At 45.5% G+C, this 15,707-nt stretch overlaps 1 protein-coding gene and 1 long non-coding RNA gene across 6 annotated transcripts in view; one reads left to right on the top strand and one right to left on the bottom strand.

The window, feature by feature from the left end:
- col24a1 (collagen type XXIV alpha 1 chain) overlaps positions 1 to 15,707 on the top strand; it is a 233,242-nt gene that overhangs the window by 200,737 nt on the left and 16,798 nt on the right. For all 5 annotated transcript variants that reach the window (XR_010005351.1, XM_062978066.1, XM_062978065.1 and 2 more), the window contains 2 exons: positions 1,215 to 1,268; positions 2,536 to 2,571. Coding sequence is in view for 4 of the 5 variants with exons in the window: in XM_062978066.1 (XP_062834136.1) it covers positions 1,215 to 1,268; positions 2,536 to 2,571 (90 nt within the window). In the remaining variant the exon portion in view is untranslated. The remainder of the gene's footprint in view (positions 1 to 1,214; positions 1,269 to 2,535; positions 2,572 to 15,707) is intronic.
- LOC134298334 (uncharacterized) overlaps positions 1 to 15,707 on the bottom strand; it is a 54,699-nt gene that overhangs the window by 7,749 nt on the left and 31,243 nt on the right. The gene's annotated exons all lie outside the window — the stretch shown is intronic.

Here is a 15,707-nt window from a genome sequence, read left to right on the forward strand (position 1 = left end):
ACTCTGGGGAAGACCCAAACGTTTTAAAAGTTGGTGGGCTAAAAGGGGTCGAAATGCCTTCTGTGTGTGGCGATTTTCACCCGTCTAACCCAAAAACCGGGGGGGGGGGGTGAGCCTCGGAAGCCCTCCCATTGCAGCCAATAGTCTGAAAATTTTCAATTTTTTCGTAAGCCAGATGAAAATTCTGTTCATATAGGCATCCTATTTTCATTAGCGGGAACTTATATGAAAATGAGACAGAAACGAATGAAACTACACAAAACAAACAGCAATTCCATACAAAAGCACAACACTAGTAGACACTCCACCCCCAGGGAAAGCCTGGGTTTTTGGGGTGGCATGGGAACTTAAACCCATGCCGAAGCGGGTTTCTTAAACCCATTTCAGCATGGGTTTATGCCCTGTCTGGAAGTACCCTTAGTGGTAAGTGTAGATTTGCCAACAGTGAATGCAGTGTCAAAGTACTATACAGTAATTCTACAGTATGGATAAAATGGAATTTCTTTTATCGAAATGCTTTTATTTTAATCTTCTTCATCTTTGGAAAGATTAATCCCTATAATCCGATCAGTAAGGCAGGCAGACAGGCAGTGGAGTAAGCAGGAATACATACATACATACATACATATGTACATAAATAACAGTTGTTCATTCATTTCTCCATTCATTCATTAACCATTCATATTCAGTCAGAAATCATTTGAGTGGGCATTTTCTGATTTACCAGAATAGCCCAGTAAATTTCTGTCACATTTACTTATTGCTATTCTGGAAACAACACATCTTTGTTAGAAATATTGCTTGGTGGTCTTGTATGTTTACTTAAATTACTCCTGGCTTGCAGTATATTAGAGGGAGACTCCTGTTAGTCTAAACATGAAATGTATAGTCTGACTGCCTCTGTCACTTCTACTTCTTAGGTAAACAACAGCAATTTCCTTTTCCTTCAGTATTCAGTTATTAACAAATGCTTCTATGCTGCATAGTGAAAATGAAAATAAAATTGTACAAACTTAAATTATCTTGTCTTTTCATTTAATCTTACATCCAGAAATTAGAACTACATTCGTTGGATGGTCATGGAGACTTAACTAAGTTTTCAGTTTGGTGATTTGTTCAAGCACCCACGTTTCTTAAAGATCCAGTGAAATGTCAAAGCACAATCTTTTCGATTGTGACAGTGTATCAAAATTTACCTGTCTTTTTCTTTGTAGGGAAACACAGGCCTTATTGGTAATGAAGGCATCATAGGCCCAGCAGGCAAACCTGTAAGTGAACATTCATTATACTTAAGTCTTTCACTTACAATATTTACAGTTCATCATAGAAAGGTTATCCCTTTGAACAACAAATAGTTGAATACTGTGATAAATCCACATGTGCACCCAACCTTCTTGAAAGTTAGAACTGGCTGAGTAATGTTTCCTCAATAAAAATCATTCACCATAACCCATATTGTACTATTGCACAATGAAATTAAATATACTGTATGCATGTCAGGGTTGTATTGAATGACCTATGTGGTTTCTTCCAATTCTAGATAGATAGATAGATAGATAGATAGATAGATAGATAGATAGATAGATAGATAGATAGACAAACAGACAGACAGATATTCATTCATTCCGCCCTTCGGGTGAGAAGGGCAGGATATAAATGCAATAAACAAACAAACAAATAAATAAATAAATACACGCACATATATACAGAGAGAGAAAACAACCCATTGATTCTCTTCTTCATACACAAACATTTTTTCTCCACCACACCACACATAGATCTTACCCATCTTTCCTATGTCTTACCTACAGAGGTGACTATTTTGTGAGTTTATTCTAGACCTCAGTAAACCTGTCAGATTTCGCTTATTCCATTCATTTTACTATTCTGCAGAAAAATCCAGTGAGCTGCATTGAATGGCTTAGGCCTTAGAAACGATGGACTTCATTAAATCAATATGTATAAGGCTGTTATTTCTGTAAATAAAGTCAGTAATAAAGCATAATGAAATAAAATAAGTATGTTTGTGAAAGAACATTATTTCATACTGTAAAAGACGACTTGGAAATTTGTTTCTGGGGTAACTATAATTTACTGTATTTACTGGATATGTTAAAAGGTATGGCAAACCAAATAATAGTGGTCTGCAACTGGAATTAAAACACACGCTAACAAAAAGCCCAACCACTACATGTATATACAATATGTGGCCACCCCAATGTACAAATATAATGGCCATCATTGTGTGGTTTATTAATGTGAGCAGTGCACTGTTTTTATTGTGAATCCCTTGTAAGACTTTATTGATTTAAAAATGGAACATAATTTTTCATTAAAACCAAAAAATACCAAGTTGTGTTTTTACAAAATTATTAAGATTCTTTTCCACTCCACTACAAAAAGCTAATTCCTTCCTGTAAATGTTTGTGCATACCTTCATATAAACATACAAATGTCTATGAGTTCTAATTTTCAGTAGTGATTGAAAGCAAGTGATTGAGGATATATAAGATTAATATAACTTTTTTTTTTCAGGGACCTAGGGGTGAAAAGGGATCCAGAGGTGAAATTGTAAGTGAAAACAGTTCCTATGAATGAGTGATGATAGTGGGGGTATTTATATACAGACTCCTGAGAAGCTTTTCAGGATTTACAAGAGGATCTATTGCTATGATTGCAAATTGGTTAGAGATTGGCTTTGAATACACACTTTGACTACATCAGCTTACGTGTTCTGGTTGTGATTTTATTGGTTATGTTATGTTTTTGTGTTCATGAGCTACCCCAGGGTCTTTTGCCATTTGCTTGGTATAGATCCGTTTTTATTTATTTGAACTGTCCACTTATATTATAGTGCTGGAGCAAAATGGGGGGCATCCTATATAAGAAACAAGATCTGTCATAGTCTGGGGTGATTTTGAGTCTATGTAGTCCCACAAACATACCTTTGGGCCAAGCAAAATATCAGGTTTCCTAAATCCATGTTTTTGTAGGTTTTTAATGTTATGCATAATTTTTTTTAAAATTGCAATTGCTCAAAATGGGGGGGAATGGGACTATGTATAGGAAGCTATATCAGCACTGGTGGGGAGAATATATCTGGATTTGGGGGCAGGAATCTTTCTTCGCTCTTCCTGGAGATGCCAGGATTTGAAACTTTACATTAAATACAAGTGACTAACCATTAAGACATTAATTTCTTTGGAGAGATGTGGGAATAGAATAGAATAGAAAATGATAATTGAGGGTGTTATTGCTCTGTCCTGTTTCATTGGCATGAATTCCATGGACATGCAAGGGACCTCCCCTCTTGCTAGGAAACAATCTCGGTAAAGCGACTATATTAATATTTATTTTAGTATTGAGATGTAGATTGGTCACAACAACTTTCCAGCTTGCAACAAAGTTTCAAAACAATAATATGTTTCTGTCATAATCACTATTTTCCAAACAAAAAAGAATACACCACCAAAATTAAGTAGCACATCGTAAGAGCCCATGGAATAGCAATGGTTGCATACAGTTAATGATCATGTTTCAACTTAAAGGTCTTCAGCACTTAATTGACTTTAGCCCAGTGGTTCTCAACATGTGGGTCCCCAGATGTTTTGGCCTTCAACCCCCAGAAATCCTAAAAGCTGGTAAACTGGCTGGGATTTCTGGGAGTTGTAGGCCAAAACATCTGGGGACCCACAGGTTGAAAACCACTGCTGTAGCCATTTTACTGTTTCATGAGATTTGTGTCATGTTGTGAATTTGGATTTATTTTAATTGAATGTTTTAGTATTAAATATTTATTATCAAATGTGCTTATAATGATTCACTTTTGTATTTCTCTTATTTGGGTATGTTAGTTGCCTTTTCAAGAACCAATTTCCTACATGAATAAAGTTGTTGATATTATTTGGATATTTAAATCCAACTACTAGTGTCAGGCTCACTTCAAAGGACCAGTCTGAACGCAGATCAGAGATAGCTGCTCTCAAATCCAATCTTTATTGAAGAATACATGACTTTGGAAAAGTCGAGAATGACCTAATGTTTACATACACTCATTTTTATCACCTCTGATGCAACGTAACACCACACGTAAATATCATCATCAAACCCCACCCCTTGTATCACATTTCTACTATTCCCACACACTATACCAATTATAATTGTTTATACTTCCAACCCCGAGTTCCCAGGCTCATTCTATCTTCTTCTGCCAGGTGCTTCCAGGGTTATTTATGTTATGACTCCAAGTCCAGGGCTTGGAAATTCAGCCCTGGGACTTGGTTCCATGACATGGCGCCCCCTTTTTCTTCGTCCTCCTCTTCGGTTCTTCTTTCATCACACTCCTGAAATAAATCAACCAATAACTCTATGTGTCCATTTTGTCCAAAGTACCCATATACTTTTTCAGTAAGCTGCGATGGAATACTGGGTGTATTTTCCCTAAACTTTTTGGCAATGCCAACTGGAAAGTCACTTCATTGATAACACCCTGTATTCTGAATGGTCCAATATATTTGGGGCCCAATTTTCTCGAAGGTAGCCCCAATTTGATGTTTTGGGTACTTAACCACACTAGATCTCCTTTCTCCAATTTATCGCCTTCCACCCTTTTTCTGTCTGCGAATGTTTTATACTTTTTGTGTGCTTCCTTTAAGGATGCAGTCACTTGACTCCAGCATTCTAGCATTTGAGTTTTCCATTTCCCTGCCCCTGTTTCTTCATTCTCTGTCCATCTTGGCAACTGGGGCAGAGGCTGTATTTCATACCCGTAAACTACTTCAAAGGGAGTTTTATTTGTTGCTGAATGTATAGTCGAATTAAAAGCTAGTTCTGCAAAAGCCAGCCACCTAGACCAGTCATTTTGTCTCATGTTAGAGTACATTCGAAGGAACTGCCCAAGCGTCTGTTGAGTACGTTCTACTGCCCCGTTTGTCATGGGGTGAAAAGCAGAACTTAGACTCCTTTCTGCTCCTAGCATTTCCAAGAATTTTTCCCAAAATTTTGCTGTGAATTGAACCCCTCTGTCACTGACCACTCTACTGGGACATCCATGAAGTTTGTAAATATGGTTTATGTATAATTCAGCTAGTTTCTCTGCCGATGGTAATTTCGTCAGTGCTATAAAGTGGGCCTGTTTAGAAAACAGGTCTAATACTGTCCAAATATAACGATGTCCTTTGCTAACCGGCAGTTCCCCCACAAAGTCCATCGCTACACATTCCCAAGGCCTGGTAGGTTCCGCTACTGTTTGTAATAATCCCATTGGCTTCCCTCCTCTCGATTTATTTCTGGCACAATCATCACATTGAACAACATGATTCTTTATGTCCTTCCTCATTCCTGGCCACCAACAATGTTTTGCTATTGCCTTCGTTGTTTTTGTAATTCCTGTATGACCAGCGCTCTGGTTATTGTGAAAACGATGCAAAATCTTAATCCTTAATATTGCTGGGATATACAGTTTCTTGTTCACAAACCAAAATCCCCCCTTCTGCTCCCCCTTTTCTGCGTTGGATGCAATCCACTGATCTCCTTCGTACGATTGTTTCAGTTCTTTTCCCCAACTATTTTCCCCGTCGAATTCAATAATAGCAGTGTTCTCTCTTTGGGTTTGCGCTCTTGTCCTGACAGCTAAACCCCATTGTTTATCAGAGAATATTGTTCCCTCTTTTGCTGTGGTTATGCCTTCGTGTTGAGGCATGCGTGAAAGAGCATCTGCCAAGACATTCTGTTTCCCTTGGAAAAACTTTAATTGGAAATCGAACCTGCTGAAGTATTGTGCCCATCTAATTTGTTTGGGGGACAATTTTCGAGGAGATTTTAAATACTGGAGGTTCTTATGGTCAGACCAAATTTCAAATGGGATTCCGCTCCCTTCGAGGAAGTGTCGCCAGCATTCTAAGGCTTTTAATATTGCTAATGCCTCTTTTTCCCATATGGGCCAACATTTTTCAGTTTCACTGAACTTCCGGGACAAATATCCACAAAGTTTTAAGTTCCCATTTTGATCCTTTTGCAACAGTACTGCCCCGTATGCACAGTCTGAAGCATCGCAATGGATTATGAAAGGGCTCCGGATATCGGGGTGTTTTAGGACGGGTTCTTCTGTGAAGCATCCTTTTAGGGTTTCAAATGCCTTTTGGCATTCTGGCGTCCAACTCAGTTTGGCGCCAGGAGCTTTCACTTTTGCTGTCTCCCCTTTTCCTTTTGTTTTTAAAAGTTCAGTAAGGGGTGCGGTTATTTGCGCAAAGCCTTTTATGAACGATCTATAAAAATTTGCAAACCCTAGAAATGATTGCAATTGTCTCCTTGTTTGAGGTACTCCCCATTCTTTTACGTCTGATACTTTAGACGGGTCCATAGCTAACCCTTCTGGAGATATCCGATACCCCAGAAAGTCAATTTGAGTTTTATTAAATTCACATTTGGACAGTTTTGCATACAGCTTTGCTTCCCTTAGTCTCTGCAAAACTTTCCGGACCAATTCCACGTGCTTTTCTTTATCTTCGCTCACGATCAAGATATCATCAAGGAATATGAATACCCCTCGGTACAACAATGGGTGCAGTATTTCATTTATAAGCTGCATAAAGCAACTGCCGCCATTTTTTAATCCAAATGGCAAAATTTTATATTCAAAATGGCCGAATGCGCAGGAAAATACAGTTTTCCAAGTATCCTCAGGTTTGATTCTTAATTTATGATATGCTTCAATTAAATCAAGTTTTGTAACTATGCTCCCTTTCTTCAATACGGTAATTAAATCCTTTACTAAGGGCATAGGGTATTTATTGTCCTTAGTAATTGCATTTAAATTTCGATAGTCAATGCACAATCTTAGAGAGTTGTCTTTCTTTCTCCTAAATAACACTGGGGCTCCGAGAGGAGAATTGGATGGCTTAATGAAGCCTCTCGCCAGGTTCTTATCAATATATTTCCTCAATTCCTCCTTCTCCTGAACAGACATGGGATACACTTTTGGTTTTGGTAAGTTTGCTCCTGGGATTATGTCACGACCCAGGCTACAGAGCACCAATAACCATACACAGAGGCCAGATTCTATCTAATATCTTTATTAAGGAAATATATAAGATTAATAAAAATAAATGTAAAAGTTAGTTCAGAAGCAGACCTTTCGGGAAAGGTCAAAATTAGTCCAAAAAAGCAATGTCCAATATGAAATATTATGTTCCAAAGTTGTAATCCAATAACCGAAACACTCACTTTGCCAGGCAAAGTGAGGGGAGATGACAAGGTCCTTTAGTCCATAAACTTGAGCAAGGCTAGGAAATAACTTGATACTTGAAGCAAGGCTTAAAACGTGGAACAAGGTAACAAGGAACAAGAACAAGGTCCGTGGAATAACTTGGTAAAATCCGTGATACAAGGCAAGGTATGGTCCTGGAAAACAAGCAAGGTCCGTAGGTAAACAAAGGCTGGAAACTGGAGCGAAGGCTGGAAAGCAGGGCAAGGCTTGAGCAGGAACGAGGCTTGAAACGGAGCGCACTGTCCAGACACAACTCGCTCCGGAGGCTGACGAATTGACTCCGCGAAGTTACTACGCGGGTAAAACACCTATATAGAGTCTAACTTTCTCGCCGAAGCAGTTCTCTGGGAACCAGAAACGAAAGCTAAACTCTGGGACCAGATGTTTGACTCCCTAAAGATTCTCACGGAAAGCAGTCTTAATTGGCTACATTCTTAGCTGCTATCCTCGCACTCCTGCGCGAAGCTGCTTCCAAACCCCTCTGTTGTTTACAAAACTCACGGCGCAAGAACACGGGAGATGTGGGCTCTGGGTTTGTTTGACATACTTCTGGGACACAACTTTCTTGCAGGTGCAAGGTTCCCAGATCTGCCTGGGAAAGATCTGGCTGAGAAGATTCCAGTTCTGACTGGGAAGGTAAAAAACCCAAGTTTTCTTCTTCATCAGGGATTACAATGTCCTGAGCAGGACTACAAGGCCCATGGGTCATCACACTATCCCCCTCCTCAAGGCCCCTCCCAAACTGGGGCCCTCTCCCCGAGGCGCGAGGTCGCGGCTTGGCGGGATAGGTCTGATGAAAGCGACGGGTTAGATCAGGAGCATGGACTGTGGAGGCGTCTTCCCAAGAGCGTTCCTCAGGGCCAAAACCCACCCAGTCAATGAGATATTGTAGGCGGCGGCGGTGAAAGCGAGAATCCAAAATGTCCTCAACCTCGAACTCCTCCTCCCCATTCATCAAAACAGGAGGGGGGGCCGGTTGGTCTGTATCAGGACGCACACCATCCGCCGGAAGGAGCAGGGAACGGTGAAACACTGGGTGGATGCGCATTGAACGCGGAAGTTGGAGTTTGAAAGTCACGGGGTTTAATTGCGCCACCACTGGATAGGGGCCAATGAAACGGGCATCTAACTTCCGGCAAGGGCGGTGGGAGGGCAGAAAGCGAGTGGACAGAAAAACCCGATCTCCTACCTTGATTTCGGGGCCCGGCTGGCGATGTTTGTCAGCGTGGCGTTTATAGTCCTCCTTGGCTTGGTCTAGTTGCTGGAGCAAAAGTTGTTGTACCGCTGTGAGTTCCTGCAGCCAATCCTCTGCTGCGGGAACTTCTGAAGTTTCAATGACAGGGGGAAAGAAACGTGGATGGAAGCCGTAGTTTGCAAAGAACGGCGTTTCTTTTGTAGAAGCTTGAACTCCATTGTTATAGGCAAACTCCGACAGTGGTAACAGAGAAGCCCAATTGTCCTGTTGGTAGTTTACATAACAGCGAAGATACTGCTCCAAAGTGGCATTGGTGCGCTCCGTTTGCCCATCTGTTTGGGGATGATGAGCTGAAGATAAGCGAGAGTCTATGCCCAATAGTTTTTGTAGTGCCTTCCAAAAACGAGAGGTGAATTGAGATCCACGGTCTGTGACTAAACTCTTGGGCAATCCATGTAGTCTGAAAACATGTTGAAGGAATAGATCTGCAGTCTCTTTGGCCGTGGGAAGACCTTCACAGGGAATGAAATGGGCTAACTTGGTGAAAAGGTCCACCACCACTAGGATCGTGGTGAATCCACAGGAAGGTGGTAGGTCAGTGATGAAATCCGCAGAAATTATTTCCCATGGCCGAGATGGGTTAGGAAGGGGATGCAGAAGCCCTGAGGGCTTCTCCCTTCTTATCTTGGAGCGCTGGCATACTGGGCAGGTGTTGACATATTTTTCCACATCTTTGCGGATCTTGGGCCACCAAAAATCCCTTAGGATCAGATGCATGGTTTTAAATAGTCCGAAATGCCCTGCTGGTTTGCAGTCATGACACAGACGAAGCGCTTTCTCCCTGCCCGGTCCGGGTGGGATATAAACATGATTTCTATAGCATAGCAGTCCATCTTTAAGCGAAAAGGGAAAATGTAGACCTTGGCGAAGTTGGTCCTGCGCCCAGGCATCTGCTTGCTGACTAGCCCTGATTTCTTGAGCACAGATGGGTCCTGGAGTAGAGGAAGTTGAACCAATGGGAGTGGATTTGGTGTTCCCCACTGTGAGCGTGGCAAAGTTCTCGGGTTGTAGTAATTGGGATTCAAAGGTCTCCTTGCGTCCTGCAGCGTATTCCGGTTTACGTGACAGGGCGTCTGCTTGCTTGGTTTGGGCTGGGGTCACATAATGAATCTGGAAGTTAAAACGTTCAAAGAACAAAGCCCAACGTTGCTGCCTCTGATTTAGTTTGCGGGCAGTTCTTAGATGTTCTAGATTTCGATGATCAGTGTGGACTTCAATGGGAAATTTGGCCCCTTCTAGCCAATGTCTCCAAGTTTCAAAAGCTGCCTTTATGGCCAGTAGTTCCTTTTCCCAAATGGTGTAATTTCTCTCTGGTGTGGTTAGTTGACGGGAGTAAAAGGCACAGGGATGAAGGTGGTCTCCCACCGGTTGTAAGAGTACAGCCCCAATTGCCACATCAGAGGCGTCCGCTTGCACAACAAAAGGGGTTCCAGGATCTGGGTGCTGTAGAATTGGCTGGGACGTGAATAAGTTCTTTAGTTGCTGGAACCCTTTCTCTGCTTGATCAGTCCAGCGGAAGGGCTGTTTTCCACGGATGCAGCTAGTGATTGGGTCAGACCAGCGGGCAAAATCTGGAATGAACTTGCGGTAATAGTTCGCGAACCCCAAGAAACGCTGCACCTCTTTCTTGTTAGTTGGCGCCCGCCATTCCAATACTGCTGAAACCTTGGCTGGATCCATGGAGAGCCCTAGAGGCGAGATACGGTAACCAAGGAAATCTACCTCTTGTAGATCAAAAGCGCATTTTTCCAACTTGGCATAAAGTCCATGATCCCGCAATCGTTGTAACACCATTTTGACGTGGTTCTCATGTTCTGATTGTGATCTAGAAAACACCAAAAAATCGTCCAGGTAGATTATCAAGAACCTATCTAGATAGTCCTGAAAAATGTCATTGACAAAATGCTGGAACGTTGCGGGAGCTCCGCATAATCCAAAATTCATAACTCGGGACTCGAATAATCCGAATTTGGTCTGGAAGGCGGTCTTCCACTCGTCCCCTTCTCTGATGCGAACTAAGTTGTAAGCCCCCCGAAGATCCAGCTTGGTGTAAACCTTGGCTCCTCGAAGCCGATCCAGTAGATCCGAGATTAAGGGTAGGGGATAGCTGTTCCGCTTGGTGATATTGTTCAATGCTCTGTAGTCCACCACCAAGCGTAGTTCCCCTGACTTCTTCTTCACAAACATCACTGGGGAGGCGGCTGGGGATTGAGAGGGTCTAATGAATCCCTTACGAAGGTTTGTCTCTATGAATTCCCTGAGAGCTTCTTGCTCTGATTCAGTCAGGGAGTATAGGTGCCCTCGCGGGATCGGGGCCCCCTCCACCAGGTCAATGGCACAGTCATAAGGTCTGTGTGGGGGTAATTTCTCGGCTTCCTTTTCATTGAATACATCCCAATACTCGGAGTACTTCTTGGGCAGGGTGATGATGGGCTCGGTGTCTGTGGCATGGCAGACCTTGGCTACAAGGCAATGGTTTTGGCAGTACTGTGAAGCAAACTGCAGTTCTCTGTTGGACCAGGAGATGCTTGGGTCGTGGAGAGTCAGCCATGGAATTCCCAAAATCACAGGGAAATGGGGAACCTCGGTAACAAAGAAGGAAATCTCTTCCATATGTTCCCTTATCCACATCCTGGTGGGTTCCGACCACTGACTTACGGGGCCCGTCTTGAGGGGGCGGCCGTCTATGGCTTGCACCACACGGGCATTCTTGAAATCATGATATTGTAATCCCAGAGAGTCGGCATACTCTCTATCAATGAAATTGTTGGTGGCTCCGGAGTCTATCATGGCGTGGATCATGACGGGTCCCCTTTTTGCTGACCATAAGGTGACCACGAGAAGGAACAGGACCCCGGTTGGCGGCTCTTGAACGGGTTTTTTGACCGGGTTGGCGAGCCTCTCTACGCCCGGTCGTTGGCTTCCCCCGCCGGCTGTGTGCCAGCCGGCTCAGACGCCTTCGTCTCCGTGGAGGACGCCGCCGCAAGACGGGCGGCGGGCTTCCCTTTGGCTGGGCACTCTCTGGCGAAGTGGCCCCCGTTCCCGCAGTACCAACAGAGGTTTAAGCGTTGACGACGGGCCTTCTCGGCGGCATCTAATCTGGGACGCACGTTGCCCAACTGCATCGGCACCTCCTCGCTTCCTCTGGGGTATGGGGTTGGTGGTGGGGGTCTCCACACTGGACGTGGCTGAACGCTGGCGGGAGCGGGGGGTTTTGCCCCAGCTCTACCGCTCTGGCCTCGAACCCACTGTTTCCTGTTGGCAATCATGACTTCAGCCCGTAAACATTGATCAATGAGTGCTTCGAGGGTCTGGGGAGGATCCACCTTGGAGATTTCCTCCAGCATTTCGATGTTGAGACCCTCCCGGAATTGTCCTCTGAGGGCTACATCATTCCAGCCGGTATTGTGGGCCAGCACTCGGAACTCGGCTATGTACTGAGACATAGGTCTGTCTCCTTGGAAGAGGCGACGGAGTTTGTGACCGGCTGCCTCCAAATTGTCCTCGATTCCCCAAGTCTCTTTAAGGTGGTCCAAGAAGCGTTGCGCGGATCTTAGGTGTGGAGAGGCTTGGTCGAACAGTGCCGTCGCCCAGTTGGCCGCTGGCCCGTCTAGAAGACTGTAAACCCATGCCACCTTGATGTCTTCTTGGGGAAATTCGGCAGCACGGGCCTCTAGATAAGCTTGGCATTGGCGACGGAAAACATGAACCTTAGAAGCTTCTCCAGTAAACTTGGTTGGCAACGCCATGGCCGGTAGACGGATTCCGCGTTCCTTCAAACCTTTTATTTCTCCATCCTGGGCATTGAGCTTATCACGGATTCGATCCACCTCATCCTTGTCGATGGTGTAGGTAATCGGCTGGCCGCTCGGCCCAGGTACGGTTCCGGTAGACATTCTGGCCGAGGTTAATTGGTGCTTAGGGTGGCGGAGTCAAACTGTCACGACCCAGGCTACAGAGCACCAATAACCATACACAGAGGCCAGATTCTATCTAATATCTTTATTAAGGAAATATATAAGATTAATAAAAATAAATGTAAAAGTTAGTTCAGAAGCAGACCTTTCGGGAAAGGTCAAAATTAGTCCAAAAAAGCAATGTCCAATATGAAATATTATGTTCCAAAGTTGTAATCCAATAACCGAAACACTCACTTTGCCAGGCAAAGTGAGGGGAGATGACAAGGTCCTTTAGTCCATAAACTTGAGCAAGGCTAGGAAATAACTTGATACTTGAAGCAAGGCTTAAAACGTGGAACAAGGTAACAAGGAACAAGAACAAGGTCCGTGGAATAACTTGGTAAAATCCGTGATACAAGGCAAGGTATGGTCCTGGAAAACAAGCAAGGTCCGTAGGTAAACAAAGGCTGGAAACTGGAGCGAAGGCTGGAAAGCAGGGCAAGGCTTGAGCAGGAACGAGGCTTGAAACGGAGCGCGCTGTCCAGACACAACTCGCTCCGGAGGCTGACGAATTGACTCCGCGAAGTTACTACGCGGGTAAAACACCTATATAGAGTCTAACTTTCTCGCCGAAGCAGTTCTCTGGGAACCAGAAACGAAAGCTAAACTCTGGGACCAGATGTTTGACTCCCTAAAGATTCTCACGGAAAGCAGTCTTAATTGGCTACATTCTTAGCTGCTATCCTCGCACTCCTGCGCGAAGCTGCTTCCAAACCCCTCTGTTGTTTACAAAACTCACGGCGCAAGAACACGGGAGATGTGGGCTCTGGGTTTGTTTGACATACTTCTGGGACACAACTTTCTTGCAGGTGCAAGGTTCCCAGATCTGCCTGGGAAAGATCTGGCTGAGAAGATTCCAGTTCTGACTGGGAAGGTAAAAAACCCAAGTTTTCTTCTTCATCAGGGATTACAATGTCCTGAGCAGGACTACAAGGCCCATGGGTCATCACAGATTATTTCAATTTCTACTTCTATATTCCTCTTGGGAGGTAATTTACTTGCCTCTTTCTGATTGAAAACATCCACAAAGTCTCTGTATTCAGGTGGCAATAGCTGTGGGTCTATTTCCCCTGCTTCATCTCCCTCGTCCTCCTCTCCTGCTATTTTGCTTATCTCCCATTGCGTCTGTTGTTCTTTAAATGCTAGGCTCTTTCCTCTCCAATCTACTTCAGGATTTGCCTGTTCGAGCCATGGGATCCCTAGTATTACGTGGTACGTGGCAATAGGGGCTATCACAAAGGATATTCTTCCTTCCCATTTGCCTATTTTACATGGGACCCCCCGTATTTCCTTTGTAGATACTTCCCCAGCAGCAACTGATCCATCTAGCTGCGAAAATGCAATTGGGGAGTCAAGTAATGTCTGCTGGCATTTCAGTGCTCCTGCTAGTTCCGGAGTTATAATGTTCCTAGAACAACCGCAATCCACGAATGCCCTGCAGGTGGCCCGATTCTCTAGCCCCGATAGGCAGATTGGCACTACTAGCATGCGTTTGTCTCGACTCACCAGCCTTTCCGGAGATTCTGGGGCTCGCACCTCCTCCTCCGCTCGCCTCCCGGCTGCTGGCTTGGGCTTTGAGGGTTTTGGCGGCTCCCCCTTCCGGGCCCAACATTCTGCTGCTCGATGGCCTGTCTTCCCACATACAAAGCATCCCGGCTTGGGTTTGTTGTCATCTCCTTTGAAGGGGATCCCCGGCCTCCCTCCGGGCCTTTCCTGCTTCCTCGTTTCTCCTCGACCTCTCGCCGCCGGTCTTTGCTGGCCGCCGCCGCCCCTGAAACGCTTTACTTGGGCCAGGGTGGATTCGACGCGCCCCGCTAGTTGTATCCAGCCTTGGAGTGTTTCTGGGTCGTCTCTGTGCGCCGCCCAACTAAAAACCTCGGGGCGTAGTCCCTCTTTGAATATCTCCACTTTGGTCACTTCAGACCACTCTGGTACCTTTTCCGCGAGATGGAGGAATTCCTCTGCGTACTCGGGCACCGTTTTGTCCCTCTGCTTTATTCCTTTAAGCTGGTCTCGAGCCCTCAATTGCTCTAGCCGGTCTCTGAACCGGTTTTCCAGTGCGGCGAGGAAGCGGGGCACTGACCTCAGGCACGGGTCGCGTCTGGCATGTAGTTGCACATACCAGCTGGCCGCTCCTCTCTTTAGTGTGTTGCCGATGGCCCGAACCATGCTTGCTTCGGAGGGGAATGTGTGTGCATTGTCTTCTATATATCCTCTGATGCTAATGAGGAAAAAGTTCAGTTCAGATGATTCCCCTCCGTATTCCAGTTTGAGATCTTCCCTCCTTTGCATCCATTCTGCGGCCCGTTGATGCTGTCTGGGAGGCATGGGGAAGGGTTGCATCGGGTTTCCTTGGACGGCCCCTTTGAACACGCCGCGCCCCACTCCGGCGGTTGTTCTGCGCGGCTCCCGACATTCTGCCGCTGCTGTCGGCCCTTCTACCCATCCGAATGCGGGCCTCGCTGTAGCCCCCGCACCTCGCCTTCCCTCGTCGTACGGCACATCCTCCTCCTCTTCCTGGATCTCCGGCTCCTCTCCGCCTTCGTCCGCTAATCCACTGGACCCGATCCCTGGCCTCAGTGGTCTTTCCACCCCGACGCCCATTCGGGGGGTTGGAAGTTCTGTTGGAGTTGGCGGCCTCAGAGTTCCCAGAGCTTGCTGGCGCTCCACTTCACGCGCCATTCTGTCTCGGAACTCCAGTTCCTGCCAGTATTCCTCATCCCCCTCGCTCCTCGCCGCCACGGGGCTCTGCGTTGAGGCGCGCTGGCCCCTCTGGCTCCAATCTTCTTCCTTACGTGGCTCTGTCTCGGCGCCATATCGGGTGGGCTCCTTCTGGAGATTCTCTTCCAATAGTGGCACCAACCTCCCCACGGTTTCCGACAGCCTGGATAAATTAGTTTCCAGGATGGATAACCGCAGGGCCACGGTCTCCGGCATGCTTCCTCCAGATCCCCAACTGGTTTCTGCAGCCGCCGAAACGCCTCTTCCTCCTCTGGGAATCCTCTGGGTCACGCCGTTCGGCCTGGGGTACCCCGTAGAGGAAGCTATGGCTTGCAGCGTCTCTTCCCCCAACGGCCGGGCCCCTGGCAAAGGCCTCTCTGCTCCATTTAGGCTTTGATCTCCTTCTCCACTCATTATCACTTCACTGCGAATTCGCAGGAGGGTGAGAACGGGATTCTCGACTTAATTGTCAGGCTCACTTCAAAGGACCAGTCTGAACGCAGAT

Source organism: Anolis carolinensis, chromosome 4, assembly GCF_035594765.1.
Source record: "Anolis carolinensis isolate JA03-04 chromosome 4, rAnoCar3.1.pri, whole genome shotgun sequence".
NCBI lineage: Eukaryota > Metazoa > Chordata > Lepidosauria > Squamata > Dactyloidae > Anolis > Anolis carolinensis.